At 65.5% G+C, this 25,875-nt stretch overlaps 5 protein-coding genes across 5 annotated transcripts; 3 read left to right on the top strand and 2 right to left on the bottom strand.

Moving 5' to 3' along the window:
- Positions 1–872: 872 nt before the first annotated feature.
- Positions 873–3,410, top strand: J7T54_000974 (Interferon-induced GTP-binding protein Mx-like protein; the record flags this gene model as incomplete). The annotated part of the gene is made up of 2 exons (XM_051505019.1): positions 873–883; positions 935–3,410. 2 exons carry the CDS (start codon positions 873–875, stop codon positions 3,408–3,410), a joined length of 2,487 nt encoding a protein of 828 aa, XP_051363687.1.
- A 601-nt stretch (positions 3,411–4,011) lies between these two features.
- Positions 4,012–5,496, top strand: J7T54_000973 (uncharacterized protein; the record flags this gene model as incomplete). The annotated part of the gene is made up of 1 exon (XM_051505018.1): positions 4,012–5,496. One exon carries the CDS (start codon positions 4,012–4,014, stop codon positions 5,494–5,496), a length of 1,485 nt encoding a protein of 494 aa, XP_051363686.1.
- A 1,154-nt stretch (positions 5,497–6,650) lies between these two features.
- On the bottom strand, positions 6,651–18,731 carry J7T54_000972 (uncharacterized protein; the record flags this gene model as incomplete). The annotated part of the gene is made up of 2 exons (XM_051505017.1): positions 6,651–18,470; positions 18,537–18,731. The coding sequence occupies 2 exons, from the start codon at positions 18,729–18,731 to the stop codon at positions 6,651–6,653; spliced, it is 12,015 nt and encodes a 4,004-aa protein (XP_051363685.1).
- A 993-nt stretch (positions 18,732–19,724) lies between these two features.
- On the bottom strand, positions 19,725–23,296 carry J7T54_000971 (FAD-binding-domain-containing protein; the record flags this gene model as incomplete). Its single annotated transcript, XM_051505015.1, has 4 exons — positions 19,725–21,280; positions 21,820–22,184; positions 22,271–23,024; positions 23,134–23,296. 4 exons carry the CDS (start codon positions 23,294–23,296, stop codon positions 19,725–19,727), a joined length of 2,838 nt encoding a protein of 945 aa, XP_051363684.1.
- A 362-nt stretch (positions 23,297–23,658) lies between these two features.
- On the top strand, positions 23,659–25,291 carry J7T54_000970 (uncharacterized protein; the record flags this gene model as incomplete). The annotated part of the gene is made up of 3 exons (XM_051505014.1): positions 23,659–23,991; positions 24,057–24,671; positions 24,737–25,291. 3 exons carry the CDS (start codon positions 23,659–23,661, stop codon positions 25,289–25,291), a joined length of 1,503 nt encoding a protein of 500 aa, XP_051363683.1.
- Between the last annotated feature and the right edge of the window lie 584 nt (positions 25,292–25,875).

Here is a 25,875-nt window from a genome sequence, read left to right as displayed (position 1 = left end):
CTTGATCACTCAGGATCGCGACGCCGGTGAAAGTAAGGACCGCATTTACGTGCACTTATCCACTGTGGTATACGTAAGCATTCCCGTTCCTAGAACATTGCTTCACATGCCAATTCCAAAATCCAGTCACGTGCGGTTTCCTCTTGTCAGACCGAAAAGGGTCGGACCGCGGTGACTAAGCAAAGAGGGGTCATGAGATGGCTGGAATGAAGGAATCAGCACACAGGACGATGAACAACGAACACACAGTTGAAGGCCTTAAAAATCAGCCTCTTGATCATCAATTCAAATAGCCTTTTCTAGGCCCCAAAAATCTACTATTTCCTCGATTATGAACACTTGCGCACATACACACTAACTCGGGCCGTGCCTCCACCAAAGCGGTCACGTGTCCGACACCTCTCCGCAGCATCCTGCAGCATTCTCCTGGCAGCCAGCTGAGGCCGCCCCGCCAGCACAGCCACAGCCACAGCTGCGCCACACACCCGTCATTGGCGCATGACGTTTCGCCTCTCGATGCCTGAGCTAGCCTAGCGACAACTTGGCCCAGATTCGCCTCATGCAAAAGCCCTGACAGGTCGAGAGCGGACTGACCGTTCTCTGCAGCAATCACAGCGCACCATGGACTGTGGCGCAGGCAACAATGCGGACCCAGGAAATCGCAGCCTTACGCTACTTCGGCGTGCCACGCGTTGCGAGTCGCGGCCGCGCACATGATGGCGAATCCGTCCTTGCTTGAACGTTGGGCTGCTATAAGAGGCAGCGCAACCCAGCTGGCTGCCTGACGTAGCTGCCTTAACTGGTTCTCGCCTTTCATCTAACGCACTTCCCTTCAGGTACCCATCGAGAGAAGAATGCTAGACTCTCATCGCATGGGCTCCACGTCAGTTCCTCCATCATCTCCCGCTCACACTGGCGCTGACCCCCGACCCAGACAAGACTACCACAACAACAGCAGCATGCATCAGTCGCTCGACTCGTCGCTCGCGACGCAAGGTCTCGCCGACGAGCAGCGCGGACTTCTCGACCTGATCGACAAGCTGCAATTCGCGCAGCTCGATAATGTCAAACTCCCGCAGATCGTCGTCGTGGGCGACCAGTCGGCCGGCAAGTCGTCCGTCCTCGAGGCGCTGAGCGGAACACCCTTTCCTCGCGATGCGGGCGCCTGCACCCGCTTCGCGACAGAGATCCGACTACGTCGCGCCAAGGAGACGAGCCTCAAGGTGTCCATCATCCCGGACAAGAAAAGACCCTTCAACGACCAGCAGCGGATGAAGGAGTGGGGCGCGAGTGTCGGGCCCGACGCCTCGTTCGAGGCCATGATGCGCCAGGCGACTGAGCTCATCGCACCCAGGGAGATTCCCGGTCGGTTCGCGGCCAGGGACATTCTCGTTGTGGAAAAGTGCGGGCCCGACATGCCGCTGCTGACCATGGTCGACCTGCCCGGCCTCGTCCGTGTGGCCAACCGAGATCAGTCGGACACGGACATTTCGACCATTGACGCGCTCTCGGACCGGTACATGAAGAGCTCGCGCACCATCATCCTGGCCGTCATTGGCGGGAACAACGACTACGTGCAGGCGCCGATTCTCAAAAAGGCGCGCCACTTTGACCCGACGGGCGCGCGCACGATTGGCGTCCTCACCAAACCCGACATGACGGAGCGCATCGGGATCGAGGACAAGTTCATCGACCTCGTCATGAACAAGGACCCGGAGAACCACTTCAAGCTGGGCTGGTACGTGCTGCTGAACCCGGGCCCCAACGAGACGTGGTTCACGCCCGAGCAGCGACTGCAGCGCGAGGCCGAGTTCTTTAGCCGCGGCAAATGGGCAGGGCTCCCACCCACCACGTGGGGTGTGGGCTCGCTCCGGACGAAGCTGAGCTCGCAGCTGCAGCGACACATCGGCAAGCACGTCAAGACGCTGCGCCGACAGATCCAGCAGTCGCTGGAGCGATGCGAGACGCAGCTCAGGGCCATGGGGGCTGGCAAGGACACGGTGGAGGAGATGCGCTTCGAGATGGGCGAGCTGTTCACGGCCTCCAACAACCTTGTCACGCCCGCCGTCAATGGTAACTACAAGAATCCGTTTGGGGAAAAGTTCTTTTCCCGGCAATCCAGTCCCAAGGGCACCCCGTCGCAGAAGCTACGGGCGCGTGTCCGCGAGGAGAGCGATCGCTTCGCCCGCCGCTTCCGCCAGCACGGTCGCAAGGTCAACTTTGGCACGGGGCCTGATGGGCACTCGTTCGCTGCCGGCACTGTTGGCGACCCTGCCAAGCAGGCCTTTGCGCAGAACGAGGTCGAGCCCCTGCTTCGACAGATCCGCGGTAACGAGTTGCCCCTGGACTCGAACCCTCGTGCCCCCTACATCCTGTTCCAGGACTACTCCAGGAACTGGCCCCTTCTCGCGCAGGAGTACAAGGAGAATCTCGGTGTGATCTGTCACGAGTTTCTCGCCGATGTCATTGACCACGTTTGGCCGATGCGCATGCGCGACCCCCTGCGCTTCCGTTTCCTGGAGTTGAAGATGAAGGAGTGCATGGAGAAGGCGACGACGGAGCTGGGCCGCCTGTCGGACGACATGGAGCTCGAGGTGCAGCCATTCGACCCCGAGTACGAGGAGCGGCTTCGCGCCTGGCGCGCTGCTGCGACCGTGGACGGTGGCACCTACAGCGAAGCCGAGGAGGTGCTGGAGAAGATGCTTATTTACTACGATCTCACCGCGCGCATCTTTGTGCGCAACGTCATCACGCAAGTTGTGGAGCGACATCTGCTTCTGGGCATGCTCCGTCTCTTCAACCCGATTGAGATTCTGCGCATGCCCAATGAGACTGTCGAGGCCATTGCGGCGGAGAACAAGGAGACGCGCGACCGCCGGCTCGCGCTCAAGGCACAGAAGGAGGCTATCGAGGAAGCGCGCAACATCTGCGCTAGCCTCGCGATGCGCAGCGAGTTGAGGGCCCACGACGACGAGCCGGACGACGAGGTGACGGATGAGGAGGATGGGTCGCAGCCAGCGCCGACCTTTATGCCTCAGCGACAGTCGAGGACGTATCACCAGCAGGGCCCGCCTGCCGCTCAGCAACAGCAACAGCAGCAGCAGCAGCAGCAAAAACAACAACAGGCACAGCACGAACCGCCCAGCCGACGACCTGTCCGCGCCGACAGCCCGCACACGGCGACAACGCCTCAGGAGACGCACACGAACGGCAGCCGCCGCCCTGAGAGCTGGGAGCACTCTGAGTACATGGCAGCATCGTCTGGCACGGGGCAGGCACCAGCCCACGCGCCTCCCCCGCCGCCTCGCCCGTCCAAGGTTGGGTTTGAGGAGGATGCCGGCTCTGCCAAGCCCGAGAGGACAAAGGACAGTGCGCGCAGCCGGATCTTTAGTTCTACGAGGTTTGGGTAGTGATGAGTAGGGGGGGGGGGGGGGACTGATTCGTTTGATTTCAAGCGGGCGTTGGAGGGGCATTAGACGGTTAGGAGTTGGCTATGGGGATTAGATAGATTTATTGAAGAATGATCCTCTCTCTGGATGATGACGCTCGAAAAGTGATGGATTCATCATGCGCGCACCAGGGATACTGAGACTAGCCAAGGCGGGCGTGCCTTGCTGGCTGTTCCAAGGCGAGCCGACCATCCGACAGCTACCATTTATTTGATCAAGGCCTATTGGTATGGGGAACTGCGTCCACGTGGATTGGTTGCCAATTGAGCATTTCCCTGATGGATGAATCATAGTGCGTGGTGTCGTCATTCCTTGCTCTGTCCCATCCCTCCCCGGGCAAGTCCAAGGCTGTCCGAGGGCCAAGGCCGGGTCGTCCTACGTCATCGCGATGCAGCCGATCATCGACGACGACGCGACTTGAATGGACTTGACCTTGATCCCAGCTCTACTTAGCCTCTCCAGGTCCAGGGGAGGAATACACGTATTTGAACTGATCTTCACTTGAGCCGCACTTTCCACCACACCATCTTCTCTCCCTCGCCCACCCTCCATTGCCGCCACTATGGTCGGCAAACGCAACCTCAACCGCAACGGCAACAGCTACTACTATCGCGACGACCAGCTCCAGGAGCGCGTCCGCGCGCAGCACAGCGCGTACCAGTACCACGACGTCGAGGCCGGACCGCAGCAACAGGAACAAGACGGCAGCTGGAAGCCGCTCGGCCACGCGCACCATGTGCACAACCGACGCACCTCGACCAGGAGCAACGTGCCACCACGCATCCTCCGCTTCCAAGACGCCGCGCGGACCGCCCTCGAAGACGCGCGCCGCGAGGCGCTCAAAAAGACCATCTTAGAAGGCATTGACCGCTCCGCGCTCGACAAGTACCGCAAGAGCGAGGAGGATCTCAAGGCTATCGAGAACAAGAAGGTCCGCGCCTTTTACGAGGCCCAGAATCAGCGGCTCAACGAGTGGCTCGAGGTGGACGCCGTCGTCATGGCCGTCGCCGACGACGTTCTCGAGTCCATGGACCCGGACCCGGACCACGACGGCGACCAGGAGCGCGGTGGCGGCCTGCAGCACCACGAGGGCAACATTGGCGAGCTGCTGCCCGAGGACGAGCGCGACAGACGCGCCCGCGCCGCACGCAAGGCGCGCTGGGCCATCAATATCAACGTCCTCGCCAACGTCGCCCTCCTCATCGGCAAGGCCTTTGCCGCCTTCACCACGGGCAGTCTGTCCCTCATGGCGAGTCTCGTCGACTCGGCCCTCGATCTGCTGTGCACCCTCATCGTCTGGTCGACCAACAAGCTGGTTCTCTGGCGGCTGAACGCCCTTCGCAAGCGCTTTCCCGTCGGCCGCCGCCGCCTCGAGCCGCTAGGCATCCTCGTCTTCTCCGTCATCATGGTGCTCTCGTTTGCCCAGATCCTCCAGGAATCCGTCTCGCGCATCATGCCGCCGCACGCCGAGGCCGAGCCCCTCGGCAAGGCCGCCACGGGCTCCCTCGTCGCCACCATTGTCCTCAAGGGCGCCATCGGCCTCGGCTGCCGGCCCATCCGGACGACGCAAGTCCAGGCCCTCGTGCAGGACTGCAAGACGGACGTCTACTTCAACCTTCTCTCCCTGCTTTTTCCTCTCATCGGACACGCCGCCAACGTCTGGTGGCTCGACCCCGTCGGCGCCGGCCTGCTGTCCCTGTTCATCATCTACGACTGGGGCCACACCTCGTTCGCCAACGTGGTCCGGCTCTCGGGCGAGGCCGTCGAATTTGACATGATGCGCAAGCTGACCTACCTCGCCTACCGCTTCGCGCCCGTCGTCGACGGCGTCAAGAACATTACGGCCTACCACAACGGCGACGGCATCTGGGTCGAGTTTGACATTTTGCTCGACGAGAACACGAAGCTGAGCCGCTCTCATGATATCGCCGAGACTTTGCAGTACTGCGCCGAGGGGCTGGGCGAGGTCGACCGCGCGTTTGTGACTACGGACTATGAGGCCATGGGGCCGTCGGGGCACGCCGAGGACGCGGAGGTGGGGAGGTGAGGGTGTTGGACAGGCAAAAGCGAGCACGGCGTTGGCATGTGTTTTATTTTGTATTATTAATTTTTTCTTTTGCATAGGATCAGGTTGGGCATGTAGTTCTCCCTGCATACATTGAAGACAATATTCTCAAACGAGGTCCCAGCCCCACAGACACGGACGGACGGACTACTATGCTCGAGCTCGGCCGTCTGGGTCTTTCTGCGAGCCGTGACGGGGATATTGAGTAATTACCGCCAGGAGCGCATGTGGCAGGCTCCAAGTGAAGTCAACGAGGTGCTTGGACTCAGGCGGTCCGGAGGAGGATGATGACACTATCCCCGGTGAGATGGAACCGTGGGTGTACTGGCACTCGAAAAGTCCAATTCCGAGCAGCTCTTGCTCGGTTGCCAGTCGCGAGCTGTCATCAGACAATCTTCCATCACCACAAAATCGGGTTCCACGAGAAGCAGGTAGATCAGGCCCTGAGAAGAAGGGCGTATATGACGTTTTTCTGGGACAGCACGCAGGGTTCCGCTTCAGCCTCACATGAAAGACTTGGATCGACGTATTCAATCCACTGTTCTTGGTGCTGGCTATATCATCTCTTTGCCCCGTTGTTCCTCGAATCGGCATCAGGCCCCTCGTTGGGACAGCAAATACAGCTCTCGCAAGGATCCTCTGCCTCTCCCTCTGGTCCATAAAACATGCTGCCGACTGGTCGTTGTCGTTGTCGTCAAAGCCCCCTTTGTCAGCCGAGCCAAGGGCATCACCGCGCTTGTGGAAGCCAAGACGATGAGTCTCACAAAACACTTGACCAAGGTGTGTTGTTCGCCGCCAGCTGGATGCTACCCTTGGGGGCACCCACTGCTACGGCTGCTTTGCCTTGTTCGTTGCAGGCTTCTCCATGCCCTCTCCTCTCCACGGGCAGCAGCTTCTCACACAAATTCGCAATTCCTCCTTCGTCAGTCGTGCTTCCTGTCTCCCCATCACCTTGCCTTGCATCAGAATCCATCTCTCGCATCAAGAGTCCGCCCGTCCAGTGTGGTCAAGTACGAACGACCCTATACACAGTGGCACACTCTTCTTCATTAATTTTTTCTATTTCTCTATAATGGTAGAATCATTTTCTTGCTCGTCCCGTCAAACCATCCGTTGGGCGCTTGCTTCTCTTGCCACTATGAGCTCTCGAGCATCGCGCGCAGGTACTCGACGTCGACCGGTGGACAGTCGGCCACGCCCAAGGAGACCAGCCTGTCGCGCGTCCGGCTCGCGTCCAGCGCAAACATGGAATGGCCGAGGCCAAAGTATTCTCTCAACGCCTCCCATCGGACCCGTGCGTCAGGAGACTCATCCGTGCGGGCGACGGCGTCCAGCCACTCGGACACGGGGAGGACCTTGCCGGCAAGGTCTGGCTGGCCGCGAATCTCGCCCACGAGACGCGGCAGCTCCGCAATGGGCAATGGGGACGTGTTATTCAGGTGATAAAAGGCGGCCTCTGTGCTCCTGTGCTGGGGTGGCGTCGGATCGTTCGCCATGGCCAGCGCGTGGAAGCTCTGCGTGAGATGGTCGACGGGCACGAAATCGGCGACAAACGGCGGCCCGGCGTCCGTAGTGAGCGAAGAGGAAGAGAGTGACGGGATGGCGCCCGCTCGCACCATGCTGAGGATCATGGTGCGGATCAGGTCGTCCTTGGGCTCGGGCACCCCCGTGGCCGTGCTCCCCGTCGCCGCCGAGGCGCGGTAGATGGCGACGGGGAACCCCCGCTGGGCGGCCACCTCCATGAGACGCTCGGCCACCCACCGCGACTTGAAGTAGCCGAAGCGGCTGCTGGTCTCTGGCGTGAAGTGGCGCGCACTGCCCTCGGCGGCGAGGGTCTCGCGCGGCCGCGTGCGGTGCGTGGTGGACCATGTCTGGAGGTGGGGGACGGACCAGGTGGACAGGTGGTGGATGTGCGTCTGGACGGTGCCCAGGCGAGCGAGGTCGACCACGTCGCGCACGGGGTCGACGTTGAGCGGGCGGAGGGCCTCGTAGGGCTGGAGCAGCGAGACGTGGCTGCCGAGGTGGTAGATGGCCTGGACGCGCGCGCCGAGACGACGGAACTGGGGCGGCGAGAGCCCGAAGCGTGGCCGCATCAGGGACCCCGGGACGCAGACGACGCGCCCCTCGAGGCCCGTCTGGGCGCCACCGCCGGGCACCAGGGGCCAGAGACGGTAGTGGGTCAAGGCGGTCTCCAGGTCGACGTGGTCGAGCACCTTTTGCGCCCCGAGGACATGGACGGTGGAGATTCCGGGGTCCCGGAGGATGGTGGCGAGCATGTGGGCGCCGATGAAGCTGTCCGCGCCGGTGAGCAGGATGGAGCTGACGTCGGCGGCCTGGATGGGGGGCACAGCGGCGGGATGCAGTGTCCCGTCGAGGGCCGTCTCTTGGTCCCACTGGAGGGTGGTGGTGGTGAGCGGGCTGTCGGCCTCTCTATATTCCCCCCGGATGATGAGCGCGATGCCATGGGGTGTGGGCGACTTGAACATGGGATGGAGCGCGACGGAGCGCTTGAGGGCGCGCTTGAGACGAGCCTGGAGACGGATGAGCATGACGCTGTTGCCGCCGAGCGCGAAGAAGCTGTCGGTAGGCCTAATGGGCTGGTCGGGCGCGAGCTTGAGCACGGCGCGGAAGCCGTCGGTGACAACGTCGACCAGCGTGTCCTTGGCTGGCGCTGCTTCTTCCGGGGTCACCGTCGTCGGGTACGTCAAGTCGACGCGTCCGTACAGGAGCTGCTGCCGGTCGACCTTGCCGCCGTGCGTGACGGGGAGCGCGGTGACAAGCTGGTAGGCACTGGGGAGCATGTACGGGTTGAGAAACGCCTGTCCGTACTGATGGAGGCGGACGGCCAAGCGGGACTGGGCTTGGGGGTCCAGAGGCAGCGGCTGTTTTGGCGCGACAAAGGCAACGAGCTGACGAGCGTCACCGGCGTCCTCGCTGCCATGGTGGTGGTGATGGTGGTGGTGGTTGGGCTTGTCTCCCCCAGCGATCAAACGAGCCACGACCGCCACGTCGACGAGGCCGGGGCCGGCCGGATCCTTGTTGGCCTCGACAAAGAGGCGGTGCTCAATCTCGCCCAGGTCGACGCGGTACCCGCGCAGCTTGATCTGCTTGTCGCCGGCGATGCGGCCGTGGAACTCGAGCCGCCCGCCGGGGAGGAAGCGCCCCCGGTCGCCGGTGCGGAACATGGTCGCCCAGCCGCGCTGCTGCCTGTCCTCGTCGGAGCAGAAGGGGTCCGGGAGGAAGACGGCCTCGTTGAGGTCGGGCCGGTTGATGTACTGCTCGCGGGCGACCTGGGCGCCGCCGACGACAATCTCGCCGACGAGGCCGGCAGGGAGCGGCTTGGCCCGCCGGTCGAGGATGTAGTGGCGCGTGTTGGCCATGGGGAGGCCGATGGGGATGTTCTCGGTGTCATCCAACGTAGACTCGTCCACCCGCTGGATGGTGGTCTGCACGACGAGCTCGCTGGGACTCCACGTGTTGTAGGCGACGGCGGGCGTGCCGAGGTCGTAAAAGGCCCGGGCGACGCGCACGGGGAGCCGCTCGCCCGCAAAGTAGGCGACGCGGAGGCTGTCGAGGCGCCGCAGCGTCGCGGGGGCGTGCTCCATGAGGAGGGCGAACTGCGTGGGCGTGAAGTAGGTCACCGAGACCTGGGACGCCGCCATGTACTCGGCCAGGGCGACGGGGTCTCTGCGGAGGGCGCTGGACGCCACGCAGACGCGGGCGCCGGCCGTCAGGGCCGAGAAGATCTGCACAATGCAGAGGTCAAAGGCGATGGACGAGTGGTGGAGGAAGCGATCGCCCGGGCCCAGGGCAAAGTCGTGGTGTAGCGTGCACAGCATCTGCTGCGTGTTGGACTGGCTCAGCACGACGCCCTTGGGGGCCCCGGTGCTGCCGGACGTGTAGATCACGTAAAAGGGCCCGTCGTCGGCCGTGGGCGGCACCTCGGGCGCGTGGTCGGCCACGGGGGCCAGAGAGTCGAGATGCCTGACGGGGACGGGGACGGGGACGGCGGCCGCGAGCTGCCGCGCCTCGTCCTGCATGCCCGAGCCGGCGAGGACGAGGGCGGCCCCCGAGTCGGACAGCATGAACGCGAGACGCTGGGGGGCGAACTCGGGATCCAGCGCCACGAAGCCGCAGCCGGCGAGGAGGACGCCGACCATGGCGCAGACGGCCTCGACGCCCGGGCGGCTGAGGATGCCGACGCGCGCGCCCCGCGAGACGCCGGCGCTCTGGATGGCAGCCGCCACGTGGCCGGCGGAGGTGACCAGCTCCTCGTACGTGAGGGCGTCGGGCGAGTCCGAGGCTTGGACGGCCACGGCCGAGGGCTGCCGGCGGGCCACGTCGACGATGCGCGCGGCGACCGACTGGTGGTGCCAGCGGTTGGGGGTGTGCTCCAGGTGGAACATGGTCTCCCTGAGGTGGGCGAGCTCCTTGGGGCCGACGAGGTCCATCTCGGCCACGGGCTGGCGGTGATCGCGGATGGCGCTGCCCAGAAAGGCGACAAGGTTGTCGAGGAACCTCTCCATGTCCTCGGGCCGGTAGAGGGTGCTCGACGACTCGAGTCGCAGCTGCAGGCCCGTCGCGGGATCCTCGAGGGCCTCGAGGCCCAGCTCGCACGCCGTGGGCATGTCGTCGCCCCGAACCTCGGTCACGTCAAAGTCGCCCGCCGGATAGGTGGGCATGGTGCCGTGGATCTGGTAGTTGACAATGACCTGGCCGAGCGGGAAGTGCGCCGACGTGCGCTCGACCCCGACGGCGTCGACAATGGCGTCAAAGGGGAGGGCCGCGTGCGCGAGCGCCGCCAGCACCCGCGCCCTTGTCTGCTGCAGGACGGCGTCAAAGGGGCTCTCGAGGTCCATGTCAGCGGACGCGCACCGAACGGGCACGACGTTGACAAAGAAGCCCAGCGTGTCGTTGACGGCGGGGTGTGGCCGGTTGCCGTCCACCATGAGCAAGGTCAGGCCGTCCTCCTCCTGCCCGTCGTCCATGTACCGCGAGAGGAACGCCTGCAAGGCGGCCATGAGGAACTGTGCGGGTGTCACGCCGACGCGCGCGCAGATGCGCTTCATGCGACCCAGCCGCGTGACGGGCAGCGCGGCGCGATGGACCTGGCGCCTGTAGTCGTCGTGCGCGGGACGAGAGGCCACGCGCGCAAAGGGGAGCAGCTTCATGGGCGCGGGAGGCCTGGGGAACTGGCGCTTCCAAAAGTCGAGGCTCGGCTGCATCTCGGCCGACGCCAGGCGCTCATTGTGCCAGCGGCTGAACTGGCCGTACGTGACGGCCGGGCGCGGCACGGCGTCGAGGTCGTGGTCGCTGCTGCTGCTGCAGAGACGGGTAAACTGCTCCATAAAGGACGACGTGCTGCCCCTGTCGATGCAGATGTGGTGGAAGATGAGGACGAGGGCGTGCTCCGTGTCGGCCAGGGTGACGAGGGACGCTCGCATGACCTGGCCGCCCTCGATGGCCAGGGGCTGGCTCCTCATGGTGCGGACCAGGTCGTCGAGGGCCTGGCGGGGGTCCTCGGCGGCCGAGACGTCCAGGAGAGGGAGTGAGAGCTGACTGTCGTCCATGACAACCTGCTGGGACATGATGTCGCCCTCGAGGTACGCCGTGCGCAGAATGTCGTTGCGGCGCCTCATCTCCTCGAGGGCGTGCCTGACGCGGCCGGCGTCCGGTCGGCCCCGGAGGTGGAGGACGGTAGGCAGGTTGAGCAGGGACGGGTCGTGGGCCATGTTGTGCATGAACCACAGGCGCTGCTGGAACGTGGACATGGGCACGTCCTCGGCTGCGGTGGTGATGCCTGGCAGGAGTGTGACGGGGCTGGCCTTGCCCGCGTGGCTGGTCGTGTCCGCCTGGCGCGTTTCCGTGTCCGTGTCCGAGGTCGAGGTCGAGGTTGAGGTCGAGGTCGACGGGCCTGCGGACGAGCTCGACGCCCCCAGGACCAGCATGCCGGCCATCTTGTCCACAAGGGCCTGGATGCTGCGGCTGTTCAGGACGTCGAACATGGCAATCTCGACGCCGACGGTCTGGAACACCCACTGGCGGACCTCGATGGCGACGATGCTGTCGAGGCCGTAGTCGGCGAGCCCCCGGCTGGGCTGCAGCGTCGACGGCTCGACCGAGAGGACGGCGGCCATCTTGTCCAGAAACGCCCGGGTGAGCATGTCGTTGCGCGCCGCCTCGTCTGGCGCCTCCCGCAGCTGCGCCAGCAGGCTCTTGCTCGTACCTTGTCCGGGGCCGGACCCCACGGCGGAGAAGTCGTGGTTGGCGTAGAGGTTGGCGAAGCGCGGCTCCGTGGCCCAGTAGTAGTCGGGCCGTCGCAGGTTGACGCCCGTGATGGTCTGGTGCGCGTCGAGGCCGTCGGCGGACGTGTCCAGGGTCGTCGCCGCGGACACACCGCCCGCGACGGCCGCCTCGAGCTGCGCAAACAGCTCCCGCTCGTGGACGGCGTCGTAGCCGATGCGCTCCATCAAGGTCTGCAGCTTGGCGTCCTCGGACACGGCGCCGATGCCCGTGATCATGCCGACGTTCATGGTCGTGCCCGGCAGGCCGACGCCCCGGCGGTAGCGGCAGAGGGCGTCCATGTACGTGTTGGCGGCCGCGTAGTTGGCCTGGCCCTTGGACCCGAGCACGGCCGAGACGGAGGAGAAGCAGACGAAGAAATCGAGGCCCTCGAGGTCCTCGGTCGCCCTGTGGAGGTTGAGCGTGCCACGGACCTTGGGGTCGAGGCCGCGCTGCCACTGCGCAAAGGCCATGCGGTCGAGAGGCGCGTCCTGGAGGACCATGGCGGCCTGGAAGACGCCGGCGAGGCGTCCGTCCCTGGTCAGGGTTTGCACGGAGCGGCGCACAAACGCGGCGTCCGTCACGTCGCCCTGGAAGACGGCCACCTCGACGGCGCGCGCGCGCAGCCACTCGACCGTCTCGCGCGCGTCCGGCCGGTCGGCGCCCGAGCGAGACAGGAACGCGAGGCGGCGCGCGCCCCGCTGGACGAGCCACTCGCAGAGGCGCCGCCCGAGGCCGCCCAGCCCTCCGACGAGGAGGTACGTGGCCTCGGGGCGGAAGAGGCGCACGAGGCGGCTCCCCAACTTCCTGCGCTCGACGGGGACCTGGTCGTCGGGCCCGGGGACCAGCACAATCTTGCCCATGGTGGTGCCCATCTGCATCATGCGGAACCCCCTCTGCGCCTCGGCGTAGGACAGCTCGAGGATGGGGAACGGGGGCTGGATGGCGCCGTCGTGGACGAGGGCGCAGCACTCGCGGAGGACGCGCGCGCCCAGGGGCTTGTTCCTCTCAAAGACGGTGATCATGTCGACGCTGGCAAAGGACACGTTGCGCCGAAAGGGGTCCATGGGGAGCCGGCTGTTCTGGTGAATGTCCCGCTTGCCAATCTCGACGAAGCGGCCAAAGGGCGCGAGGCACTGCCAGGTGGCCTGCATCAGGGGCCCCGCGAGGGAGTTGAGGACGACGTCGACGCCGCGCCCGCCCGTGAGCCGCCCGACGCCCCGGACGAACGAGTCGTCGCGGGACGACAGGATGCGGGCGTCGTCGAGCCCGTACCGGTCCACGAGCAGCGCGCGCTTGGCGGGCGAGCCCACGGTGGCGATGATGTGCGCGCCCACGCGCTGCGCGAGCTGGACGGCCATCTGGCCGACGCCCCCGGCCGCCGCGTGGATGAGCACCGTCTCGCCGGGCTGGAGGCGCGCCGTGTCGACGAGGGCGTAGCGCGCCGTCGTGAGCACCAGGGGGATGGCGGCCGCGACGCTCCAGGGCATCGCTCCCGTCAGCCGGTAGCAGAGCGACGCCGGGTTGCGGACCCGCGTGCGATGCGCCCCCTGACCGGGACGCCAGGCGACGACGCGGTCGCCCAGGGCAAAGGCGTCGTCGGGCACGCCGGCGCCCTTGCGGACGACGACGCCCGCGCACTCGTCGCCCAGCCGAAAGTCGTCAATCATGCCCATGCTGGCGGCCACGTCGCGAAAGTTGATGGCCGACGCCTTGACCTCGAGCTCGAGCTCGTCCTCGCCCAGCGTCGGCGACCGCTGCTGCTCCTCCTCCCCCCCCTCGTCGTCGTCGTCGTCGTCGTCGTCGTCTTCGGCAAAGACCAGCGTCTCGAGCAGGCCCGGCTGGCCGATGCGCAGGGCGAGCGGACGGTCCCCCGCCTGGTACAGCGGCTGCATCGTGGGCCCTGCGCCGACGCCGTTGGGTAGCTTGGCGTTGAGCTCGTCGTTGGCCACGACGCGAGGGATGTGGAGGAGACCGTGCCGATCCGCCACCTCGTTCTCCCGGACGTCCGTGTCCCGCAGCAGGGCCAGGGCCACCTCGCTCGAGCGCGCCGCCGTCGCGTCGGGGCCCACGTCGACGAGGACGAGGCGCAGGTCCGGGTTCTCGCTGCGCGCCGAGCGAGCCAGCCCCAGGACCAGGGCGGGCTCGGCGCACGTCACGTCCACAAGGGCGCCGCGCGTGAGCCAGACAATGTTGCGCGCCCCGTCGGTTTGGGTTTGGGTCTGGGTCTGGCTCTGGGTCAGCAGCGCCTGCGCCGCCTCAAACTCGGCCGGGGCCCGGGCCTGGTCCCAGAAGAGGTCGTCCCCTAGGCTCGCGAGAATGATGACGTCGCGGCCGCCCAGGGTGTCCATGTCCTTGAGAGCAGTGAAGCTCTGGCGCTCGACAGGGTGGCATGTCTCCTGGTCCTGGTCCTGGTCCTGGACTCGAGCTTCGAGAGCCGAGGCGAGTTCCTCCACCTCGCGCGTGACGCGGCTCGGCATGACCAGCGTCAGGGGGCGCGCGTGCTTCCCGTTGGTGCTGGGCCGCTTCTCCCTCTTCTTCTTCTTCTCCCAGAGACGGATATTGTTCATCGACAGGAGAGAGGTGTACCCGGGGGGCATGATGGAGTCATCGTGGGCGCCTTGGACGACGAGGTAACCCTCGTCGCCCAGGTGGTCTTGCGTGTCGAGACCACCACTCGCGACCACCAAGTCGAACGTGTCCGCCTCGAGCTCCTGGGGGTCGACAGCCACGTGGACGAGATGGCCCCAGTCGCGGGCCATGCCACTAAACGTGCTGGCCGTCGCGGGGGCCACGGGCGCGATGACAAGGCGGGCAAAGTTGCGGCGCTGACCCTCGCCGCCGCGCAGCGACGTGAGGAGCTCGGCGGTCGACGAGGCGGACGCGCTCCGGTGTAGGATGCGCTTGTTGGGGAACTGGTGGACGTACAGCTGGACCAGCGCGGCCACCGTGTCGACATGGAGGTCGTGCCGGACGCCGCCCACGGCGCTGAACATGGCCTGCCACCGCGTGCCGAAGAAGAGAGAGCGGCCCGCGGTGTCAAGCGATCGGTGGCCGCCTCCAATGCTGGTCAGCTCGAGACCCTGCATGTCGACGAGCATCTCGCCCTCGGGCCCTCGAATCTGGACCTGGTTCGTCGCCGTCCGGGGCCCGGCCACGCTCGTCCTGGCCGAGACGCGCGCCGCAAAGCCCGTGGGCGAGGCCATGCACGCGCCCAGCAGGCCCGAGACCTCGATGGACCGCACAAAGGTCGGGACGTAGGGCTCTGACAGGGTCCTGCCCAGGTGACCCTCGATGGAGGCGAAGACGGGGTGCAGGGCCGCGTCGAGGAAGGCTGGGTGGGCGATGCAGCGGTCATTCTCCTCCTGGGAGAAGAGCGAGGGCTGCCAGGCGAGCGAGGCCACGGCGTTGCTCGGCCCGCTCTCGACGTGTCCGGCGACAAGGCGAAAGGTGTGGCCGTAGTGCAGCCCCATGGCGTGCAGGCCATGGTAGTACTGCTCGCTGGGGACGGAGCGAAAGGTGGTGGCCGCCCCTCGCTCTTCCTCCTCCCTCTCCCGGACGGGTCGTGGGCTCCCCACGTCCACCTTGACCGTGCCGGTGCAGTGCTCACGCTGGTGGCCCGCCTCATCGATGGAGAAGACGGCAAAGTGGCTCCACGCCGACGACGTCGTCTTGGCCGACTCGACGACGGGGGACAGCTCGAGCAGGACCTCGGTGCCCACGTCCTGCTCGCTCACGACAATGGGCGACTTGACCGAGACGTCGGCCAGCGCCAGGGACTGGATGTGGCCGGCAGACCAGTCGGCGGACCACTCGGGCACCAGCCGCGCCGCCGCCTCCATGGCCATGGCGAGATAGCCCGCGGCGGGAAAGATGACCTTGCCCTCGATGGCGTGGTCCGCGAGCCAGGGCATCTCCGCCACGCGGAGGTGCTTTCTCCAGCGCGGACGGCTGGCCAGGGCACCCGGCACAGGCGAGCCCAGGAGGCCATGGCGGAACGGGCGCAGCCGGTGCTCCCGGATGACCCGCGTCTCGCCCCAGTATCTCTCGTGGTGGTCCCAGGCGTAGGTGGGCAGCTCCAGCCTGCGCGTGGACCGAGGAGGAGGCATCGTCGTGCGTTCATGTCCCGCATCAAGGACGCAGTAGTCCCGGTTGACGCTCGCCAGATCCACGGGGTAGCCGAGAGCAAAGAGCGCGCCCGCGGTGGTCAGGAGGCTCTCGTAGGCGTCGAGCTTGCGGTCCAGCGTGCCCAGGTAGGGCAGGTTGAGCTTGAGCTGGCTCAGGGTCTGGTTCGAGGGCCCCTTGAGCGCCGGGTGCGCGCCCACCTCGACCAACACATCGATGCGCGGCTGGTCCTCCTCGTCGAGGACCATGCCCGTCAGCGCGTCCGAGAAGCGGACCATGCCCGTCATGTTGGCGGCAAAGTAGCCCGGGCCCATGGTGGCCGGATCCGCGTCCCGGCCCGTGACACTGGACACCATCATGATGGAGGCGGCGGCGGCGGCCGGCCGTCTGGCTGCCTTGAAGCCCGGATGCGCGGCGAGGGCGGCCTCGTAGCCGGACGCCAGGGGCACCATGTGATGGCTGTGGAACGCCTGCGCCACCTGCAGACGCCTGGCAAACACCTTTTTCGCACCGAGCGCCTCCTGCAGCTCGACAATGGCATCCTCGTCGCCCGACAGGGTGAAGCTCGAGGGGCTGTTCATGGCGGCCACGGCCACGCGTCCCTCGTAGGGCGCCAGGAGCGCGTCGGCCTCGGCCTCGGTCATGCCCACGGCCATCATGGCGCCGGGCGTGCTGCCGGGGGCCGCCGCGCCGCTGCCCATGTGGACGCCTCGGTAGTAGGCGGCCACGAGGGCGTTCTCGAAGGAGAGGAGGCCGGCGGCGTAGGCGGCCGCCAGCTCGCCGCTGCTGTGGCCCACGACGCCGGCGGGTCGGATCCCCCAGGCGGCCAGCACGTCGACGAGCGCCAGCTGGACGGCCGTGCAGATGGGCTGCGAGAATTCGGTCCGCCCCAGCCTCGTGTCGTCCTGGCCGCGCCGCAGCTCGTCCACGATGCGCCACATCGGCCGCTCCGTGTCGCCCAGGGCCTGCAGGACCGCATCGCACCGCTCGAGCGTCTGCCGGTACAGCGGACACTGCTCGAGGAGCGCCCGGCCCATGCCGTGCCACTGCGCCCCCTGCCCCGTGAAGACGAAGCCGAGGCGCGGCCGCGCGCTGTCCAGCTTGCTCCTCCACTGCGCCGCCGGCGGGGGCGCCTCGAGACTCGCGAGCAGGGACGTCCGGTCGACGCCCAGGGCAAAGGATCGAAAGCGATGCATCGTGCGCCGCGCCGCGAGGGCCGTGGCCAGCTCGCTCGGCTGCACATGGGCCCCCGTGGCGCTCCGGAGGTAGGCACACAGCTTGGCCGCCATCAGCTTGCCCGCCCTGTCCGAGTGCGACGAGAGCGCGACGAGGTAGGGTCTGTTGCGCGTCATGTCCACCAGGTGCGGGGGGATCGGCCTTCTGTCCCCCGAGGACGAGGACGAGGACGAGGACGAGGACGAGGACGGGGGCGTGTACTCCTCGAGGATGGCGTGGGCATTGGTGCCGCCGTACCCAAAGGAGTTGATGGACGCGCGACGCGGCACGGTGGGATCGTCCTGCACCCAGGCGACGGGCTCGGTGGGGATGCGCAGCTGCAGCGCGTCAAAGTCAATGTCCGGGTTGGGCGAGTGGAAGTGCATGTTGGGGGGGATGGTGGCGCGCTGCAGGGCCAGCGTGGCCTTGAGGATGCCCGCGAGGCCCGAGGCGCCCTCGAGGTGGCCAATGTTGGTCTTGACGGAGCCGACGAGCAGGCGCCTCTCCCTCCGGTGGGCGCAAAAGACGTCGCCGATGGCCCGGAGCTCGCGGGGGTCGCCCGCCTTGGTGCCCGTCCCGTGGCACTCGACGTAGGACGTGTCGGCGGGCGCCAGCCCGGCCTGGCGGTACGTGCTCCGGATCAGGGCCGCCTGGGCCTCGGCGGACGGCAGCGTGATGCCCTGCTTGCGGCCGTCGTGGTTGACGCCGGTGCCGCGGACGACGGCGCGAATGTCGTCGCCCTGGGCCTCGGCCTGGGCGCGACGCCGGAGGACGACGGCGACGACGCCCTCGCCGCGCACGTAGCCGCTGGCCGCCGCGTCGCCGTGGCGGCACCGCCCGTCGGTCGACAGCATGCCGAGGTCCGTCATGGTGATGAAGATGTTGGGGTCGAAGTGCAGCGCGGAGCCGACGACAATGGCCAGGTCGGCCTCGCCCGCGCGCAGCGACTGGGCGCCCATGTGGAAGCACACGAGCGACGACGAGCACGCCGTGTCGACCGTCGCGCTCGGGCCGTGCAGGTCGTAAAAGTACGAGATGCGGTTCGCCAGGATCGAGTTGCCCGTCCCCGTCACCGTGTACTTGGGGTAGTGCTCCAGGTCCTTGGTCGTCATGGCGTTGTAGTCGTTGGTGAAGCTGCCGCAGTACACGGACGTCTGCGAGCCCCGGACCTGCTCCAGCGTGATGCCGCCATCCTCGAGCGCCTCGTAGACGACCTCGAGCAGCAGACGCTGCTGGGGATCCATGGCGGCGGCCTCCTTGCCCGACACGTTGAAGAAGCCCGCGTCAAACAGCCCAATGTCCTGGTCGAGAAAGTAGCCATATCTGGCATTGGTCTAGGACTGCGATCAGCACGGACGAGTTCCTCTGGATGCATGCATGCATGCATGGCGATGACGCACCGAGCCCTTGTGCGTCCCATCCGGGTGATAGAAGGCATCGACGTTGAAACGATCGGCCGGCATCTTGCCCTGGACGTCCACCTTGTTCATGACATTGTCCCACAGCTTGGAGGGCGACGATGCGCCAGGCACCCTGCATGCCACACCCACCACGCACGGGTGATCGTCGTCGTCAACACCTGTGGTTCGCGACATTGCGTGTGTGTGTGTGTGTGTGTGTGTGTGTGTGTGTGTGTGTGTGTGTGTGTGTGTGTGTGTGTGTGTGTGTGTGTGTGCACTGCGGATGGCTGAGACGTTGGTCGGGGCGCAGGGGTTATCCAGTCCTCTGTCGACTTGGTTCACTGTGCAGAGAAGAGAGAAAGGTTTGATTGTTCATCAGCAAGCAGCGAGACGAACGACGAATGCTGGTGCAACAAGTACATACATGGCCGGGACCTCCATCGTGGTCCGGTCCATGTCGCCTCGTGTCTCTTGATCCCAAGGGTGCACCGCGGCCTCCCGAGTCTTGCGCGCGCCTGGGCAACGGCTGTAAAAGCACCGGAGCTCCACGGCATCCCGCGTGTAGGTAGGGTCATGCCCGTGGACAGTGAGGTCTGGTGTGTATCGCCTTTGCCATTCTGCCTGGGCCGCCCGGCAGCGTACTAGTAGATTGTACGTAGTTGCTGCTGTCTTGAACCCTTCCGTCTCCGAACGGAGCGTAGATGACTGTGAACCCTGCAGAATAATTCCCGGCTTGGCAGGGTCCGTCCTCCGTGACGGCAACTAGGGCTCTTGCATGCAGCTACTCTGTACCGGCATGGAGCAGACACACTGGCGTACTCTTGGGCCCTAGACGCCGTGGTGATGGGGCTACATCCCGCGAGGCCATCTGGCCAGCCCTACTCTGGGCATGACGCTGGACTTGAGTCGCCTGAGCACGTGAATCACCATCAAGTCAAGATCTCAAGGCCTACTGCGTAGAGCGTTCTATACAGAATCTGGCACAGGTACTAATAAAGAGTCTGCTGGAATTGTTCTACTTGGTGTGTGTAGATGTATAGTAGGAAGATCATGCAGAGTGTGCAGCGACAGGGGCCGAAATGCGCAGCCTGATGAAGCAAAGCAGGCATGCCGGACCAACAATATAGATAGACATGAAGATGGACGAGATCCACGAATGCTGGCCCATCCTATGCTGGCCCATCTAGCTCAGCAGTACATGCCCTCGGGCGGGGACGCCGGGATCGAAAAGGGATTGGTAAAGAACTCGTCCGGGTCGTATGCCTTCTTGACCTCTATCAGCCGGCAGACGCTGTCTCCGTAGTACGAGGTCAGCGGCTCCGTCGAAATGTCCGCGTCCATGTAGCCTGAGTAGCTGGCCGGGCCCACGGACGGACGCAGGTACGACTCGAGCTCGGCGAACCAGGCCTCGTAGGTGGCTTGTCGCGCCTCGTCCTCGGACCCGTGCATCTGGAACTCGAGGTGGGCGTAGGCCCGGTCCCGCCAGGGGAAGGCGTTGGGGGAGGACGCGGCCGCGTCGGAGATGTTCCACGCATGCCACTCGGCCCAGACCTCGCTCGCCTCGTCGGCGGCCGCCACGCGGTCGACGAGGCCCTGGACAACATCGTCCGGCAAGGGTGCCTCCTTGTCCACAAAGAAGGACTTGCTCAGCCGGTGGAAGCGCTCCCAGGGGGCCGCCGGCGGGATGGCATCCGACTTGGGCGCCTCGTCGTATTGGAACCAGGGGTGGTCGCCCACCGGGCTAAAGGGGTCGGGCGCGACGTTGAGGATGGATGCGTCCAACTCGTTGTCGGGGACGCAGTCAAAGACCGTGTACCCAAAGAGGCGCGCGTTGTGGGCGCTGCAGCCGCCCGCCACGATGACCTCGGGCCTGCCCATGTCGGCGAGCCCCGAGCGGTCCACGAGGTCCTGGAGCGCCGCCCGGGACGCGCCGTAGTGCATGGCCTGCAACGAGACCGTGTCGCGGTAGATGTTGAGCTGCGCCATAAAGGACGGCTCCTGCCGGGGCGCCCAGTCGAGGAACCGCCTGGCCACGGGGAAGCGGGAGGCCGTGTCGTTGCTCCAGGTCATGAGCAGCATGGCGGAGCGGGGGATCCTGGTGAGGGCGAGGGTGAACTCGACGACGATGCCAAACGTGCCGCCGCCGCCGCCGCGGAGGGCCCAGAACAGGTCGGGGTGCGAGCACGACGAGGCCACGACGGTGCGCCCGTCGGCCAGCACGACGCGCGCCGCCAGGACGTGGTCGACGGCGAGCCCCTGCGATCGCTGCTGCATGTTGAACCCGCCCGAGCCCAGGAAGCCGGCCAGGCCGACGGTGGGACAGATGCCGCCGACAAAGGACACGTCGTGCTCTTCCTCCATCGCGAGCGCGGTGTAGAGGGCGCCCAGACGGATGCCCGCGCCCACCCTCGCCGACTGGCCGTCGTCCGAGACGACCACGTCGTTCAAGTGCGCAATGTCGACGACGAGCGTCCCGTTGAGGGCCGAAAAGGCCGTGAAGCTGTGGCCCCCCGAGCGCGGCACGGCCTTGACACCCGCCGCCTGCGCGCACTGCACGAGGGAACCGACCTCGGAGGCGCTCTCTGCGTAGCTGATCAAAAGGGGTAACTCGTCGTACTGAATGGCCTCGCCCAGGCGTGCGTCAAGGTACGTGGCATCCTGGGGGCGGACGATGCGCTGCGACGCAGTGTCCCCGAGGACCCCGGCGACACAGTCGTACAGCCCGTCCGCTGCGACGGCGCCGGCTAAAGGGAGGAGGGCCAAAAGAGCTCGCATGATCAGGACGATGGGCACTGACTGACAAGATGGACTAATGGACAGGTCGAGAACAAGAGGGAGGGGGGCGGGCGGGGGGGGACTGGACCTGCATATCTCGCCTATTATACAAACGTCCCATCCGCGTGCATGCAGCACGAGCCGCACGGCTGCGCACCAGTTCCGTTCTTCCGCGGGCCATTCGGCGTGGACGCTGGCACAGGCCTAGTTGGCGCTTGGCCTGGCTCGAGTCTACCGTCTTGCGTGTCGTGGCGTATACGGCTGGGGTGCATGCAAGGTCGCGGGCTTTGGGCATGCCAGCAGGCACGCATGGGCTCCGCGGGGTGTCGTGGGAGTCACCATGAAGATACACTGAGCTGAAAACTGTTTATTCTGGACATGAGCTATAGACTACTGAGACTCGTCGGCAGGGACCCTTCGTGGCTCCCGCGCCCATGGCTGACAGACACGGGGCCTGTCGTGTCGATGCTCTGCGCCCGTCCGCCCGCGGCCCGTCAGGCCTTCTCACGTAGCCGGCGGCCCATGGTCCATCTTGACGAGCCCAGGATGGCGGTCCCTGCGAGCAGGATGCCGCCCGCAAAGCTGATGAGGCCGTAGAACTCGCCCCCGTTGGCCGCCACCAGCGCGCCGCCAATGGGGCTGCCGGTCAGGGCCCCGATGGAGCACACGGCCATCATGAGGCCAATCTTGACGCCGATCAGCTGCATGTTGTCCGTGATCTGGGCGACGCAGGCCGTCTGGAGGGAGATGAGGCCGCCCGAGAACAGGCCGTACAGCACGGCAAAGGCGAGGACGGCGGCCTTGGTGCGCATGGCGTGCAGACAGAGCAGGACGATGCCCGACAGGAGCGAGCAGAGTATGGCCGTGTTGAAGCTAGAGAGATGGCGATCAGCAGCAGTCCGTCCGCCCGTCCGTCCGTCCGTCCGAGGCGCATGACTTGGGTGCGTCGTTCTACATACCTGCCAATCTTGTCTGCGAGCGCGCCCGACAGGACGCGGCCCACGAGCGAGCCGGCGTTGAGGATGGTGAGCAGGTCGTTGGAAAAGGTGGCCCCCAGCCCGAGGTGCATTCCGTACAGCGGCAGGTAGTAGAGCGGGATGAACATGCCCCACATGACGAGGAGCATGCCGGTGACGAGGAGCCAGAACGTGGTGTCCTGGAGGACGGCGCGCATCTCCGCCTTGGGCACGTCGCCGCGGCGTCTTGGGGGCAGTCGGGGCACGATGAACACGCAGGCCGGCGCCAGCAGGGCCAGCGATATGAACCCCACAATGCGCAGCGTCCAGCCGAACCCGACGGCCCCAAAGAGACGGTCGAGGAGCAGCGGCCAGGCCATGCCACCGAGGGACGACCCCGAGACAACGACGCCCATGGCCAGCCCACGACGCCGGTGGAACCAGTGCGGGATGGCCGAGATGGTTGGGTAGAAGAGCATGGCCACGCCCACGCCCAGCAGGAGGCTCTGCGTCAGGATGAACTGGTAGTATTGCCGGCAGACGCTCATGAGCATCAGCGCGAGCGCGAGCGCGACGGTCCCGGGGACGAGGAGCACCCGGGCGCCCTTGGTGTCGAATAGGGGCCCAAAGACCAGGCCCCCGATGAAGAGCAGGAAGAGCTGGACGGACCCGATCCACGAGATGGCGCTGGCGCTGCGCTCGGGGAGGACATGCGTCCCGTAGTAGGCTTGGAACGTGCCGAAGGAGTTGAGGAGCCCTGGTGGATAGACACTGTTCAGCGACCCATGTCCTTGCTTTGATGCTACTCTTTTCTCTCTCTCTCTCGCTCTTCCGCTCTCCCCGTCTCTCCCCAAGGTCATACGTACCAAAAGTCACAAAGTACGTGAGGAAACCACCCGCGACCACCATCCACGCCTTGAGGCCTCCATCAGGAGGCCCTTGTCCCTCCGCCGCCGCCTCCTCCTCCACGCCATGTCGCAGCGCCAGCGAGGATGTTGCCGCCTCTTTCGTGCGCGAGGGGGTGGCCATTGTGGTACCACTGGTGTTCGTAGTAGAGCTGGCAAGCGGCGGCAAGTAGCATCAGAGATGGTGGCCGACCGCTGCTTTTAGAGAGCAGAGACGCCCTCCTGCGGGGGACGGCCACGCACAATCAATCCTCCTTGGACCGGCGGGCCGCCAAAAAGCTCCGCGGAGGGCACCAGGACCCCCCAGCCCCAGCGGCGAGCTGGCCAGGCACCGTTGCCGGGACCATCGGTACTTAATGATGGAGGAGTACGTAGTTGTGCCGCAGGCCACAGGCCGCAGACCCCAGATCCCAGACCGTAGACCGCACGGCCTAGCCAGCAAACCCTGAGGCACACTCGCTCCCCAACAAGTCGCCACTCGCAACCATGCTGACCCTCGTCCTCGAACACGTCTCGTCCCCACCAGCGGCCATGATGATCACCAGCCTGTGCGTCGTGGGGGCGGTGTCTGCCCTGGCCTGGTCCCTGCCCGTCACCACCACCACCAGGAACAAGAACAAGAACAAGAACACAATCCCCTCTGTGGCCGTTGGGCTGCCCATCCTCGGCAACCTCCGCCGGTACTGCGAGGATCCTGTGCGATTCATCGATTCGGCGACGCGTCGCCATGGTGCCTTCTTTGCAGTGCCCATGCTGCTGGGCCGCACCATCTGGCTCAGGAGCCCCCAGCTCAACAAGAAGTATCTGGAGACCCCAGAGGTGAGCAAGCGCCTTGTCCATACTTGTCTGCATCGGCTCCTGCTGACCATCCCCCTCCGGGACAGGACGTGTGGTCGTTTGGCGACGGCATGGGCATGTTTCTCAACAAGATCGTCGGGCCCGGCTACTTTGACCACCTCAAGGCGTTTGTGGGCTCGCTGAGCAGGGGCATCTCGCGGCAGGCCACCCTCGAGCACTACGGCCACCTCGCCCGGGAGGAGACGTGCAAGTTCCTCGACGACGTGTCCCTGCCCGAGAGCCCGTCCACGCCCCTCTTTGAAGAGGTCTCCCTTCTCGTGCACAAGATCATTGTGCGGTGCCTCATGGGCCCCGACTTTTACGACCACCACGTCGACGAGCTATACGAGCTCCTCCACGACATGGAGGACAATGTCGGCAGCCTGCTGCACACCCTCCTGCCCGCGTGGGTGCCTCATGCGCCCGCGCGCCGCCTCTGGGCCGCCCGCGACCGCATGCGCGACATCTTCGCGCGCCGCCTGCGCGCGCGCGAGGCCAACCCCAAGCAGTGGCAGCACCAAGACGCGCTCGACTACATCTCCTACACGCTGCAGGACGCCTCGACGGCGCACCTCACAAAGTTCTACGCCGCCCACCACTCCTTGCTGATGTTTGCTGCACACACCAGCACCGTCGCCAGCGTCGCGTGGACGCTTCTCGAGGTACTGTGTTCGGGCGTTCCCCCCTTTGCACTTGCTACGCTAACCCTGTGTTTTCCTGTGGGCAGCTCCTCAAGTCACCAGACCGCCTGGCCACGTTGCGCCAGGAGCTCCGGGCCCATGGCGACGTGAACGAGTCCCCCCTGCTGGACGCCCTCGTCAAGGAGACCGGCCGGCACTACGCTGGACACAATGACGTACGCTGGGCGCGCCAGCCCAAAACGCTGCGCATTCCCCATGCGTCCGACGACGAGGACGTTGTCACCGTGCCCGCAGGCACCGTCGTCTCCATCTCGCCATACCTGACGCACCACGACCCGGACGTCTGGGCGCACCCGGACACGTACCGCCCGGAGCGGTGGATCGAGCAGCCCGACCTGGCGCGCAGGATGAACGACGGCACGCAGCTGCGCTATATCCCCTTTGGCGGCGGGCGGCACCGCTGTCCGGGCGAGAAAATGGCGACGCTTCTCTCCAAGACGGTTGTCGCCACAGTTGTCCAGCAGTGTGACCTGCGCTGGGGCGTGGGCGGCGATGCTCAGAACACGACGGCCCTCGACTTCTCCAAGGTCGGAAGCCCCTGGCTCAAAGGCGACGTGCAGGTCTGCTGGAGCAGGCGGTGATACAGTTAGGCGGTGCCCTCGAGGTGTCTTTGGATTTCGAACCTTGCTCGTGTCGTATTCAATACTCCCTTTAGCGATCAGAGGGCACGCCACGAAATGTGCAGGGTAAGCTAAATGCAACAACAAACAATGCGTGGAATAACCATACAGTACTTGTACGTGCAGGTATATAACCGAGAATACAACCTTGCCTCATTGCCTAGAATTGCATGACAGTGACCGGATCTCGTCATGACCTCGGAAATGGAGATCATGAAAAGAGTAAAGGGATGCACTAACTAGCTGGTACGTCGTGGTGGGAGGATTTACGTTACACTCGCTCTGTGAGGCAGGGGTCATTGTGACTATGTTAATCTCTCCCTCCCCCCTTCTCACGCCTGTCAGCAGCCACGCGGATCCGAGGGTGCGTCCGAGGTCGGTTCCTGGACCAGTCATATCATGAGGCTCGTCTCCTTGGAGTCGAACTAGACCTTGTGGCTCGCATGCCGTAGCGATGCACACCCCGCCGGGAGAATTCGCAGTGCTGGCCCGAATTGAGACAGTACTAAGTGCATGTACCGATTCCACAGGCGCCACAGGGCGCG

The sequence above is a fragment of the Emericellopsis cladophorae genome (assembly GCF_022114955.1).
Source record: "Emericellopsis cladophorae strain MUM 19.33 chromosome Unknown NODE_11_length_583618_cov_114_125112, whole genome shotgun sequence".
NCBI lineage: Eukaryota > Fungi > Ascomycota > Sordariomycetes > Hypocreales > Bionectriaceae > Emericellopsis > Emericellopsis cladophorae.
This window is presented reverse-complemented; position numbering and strand designations above follow the sequence as displayed.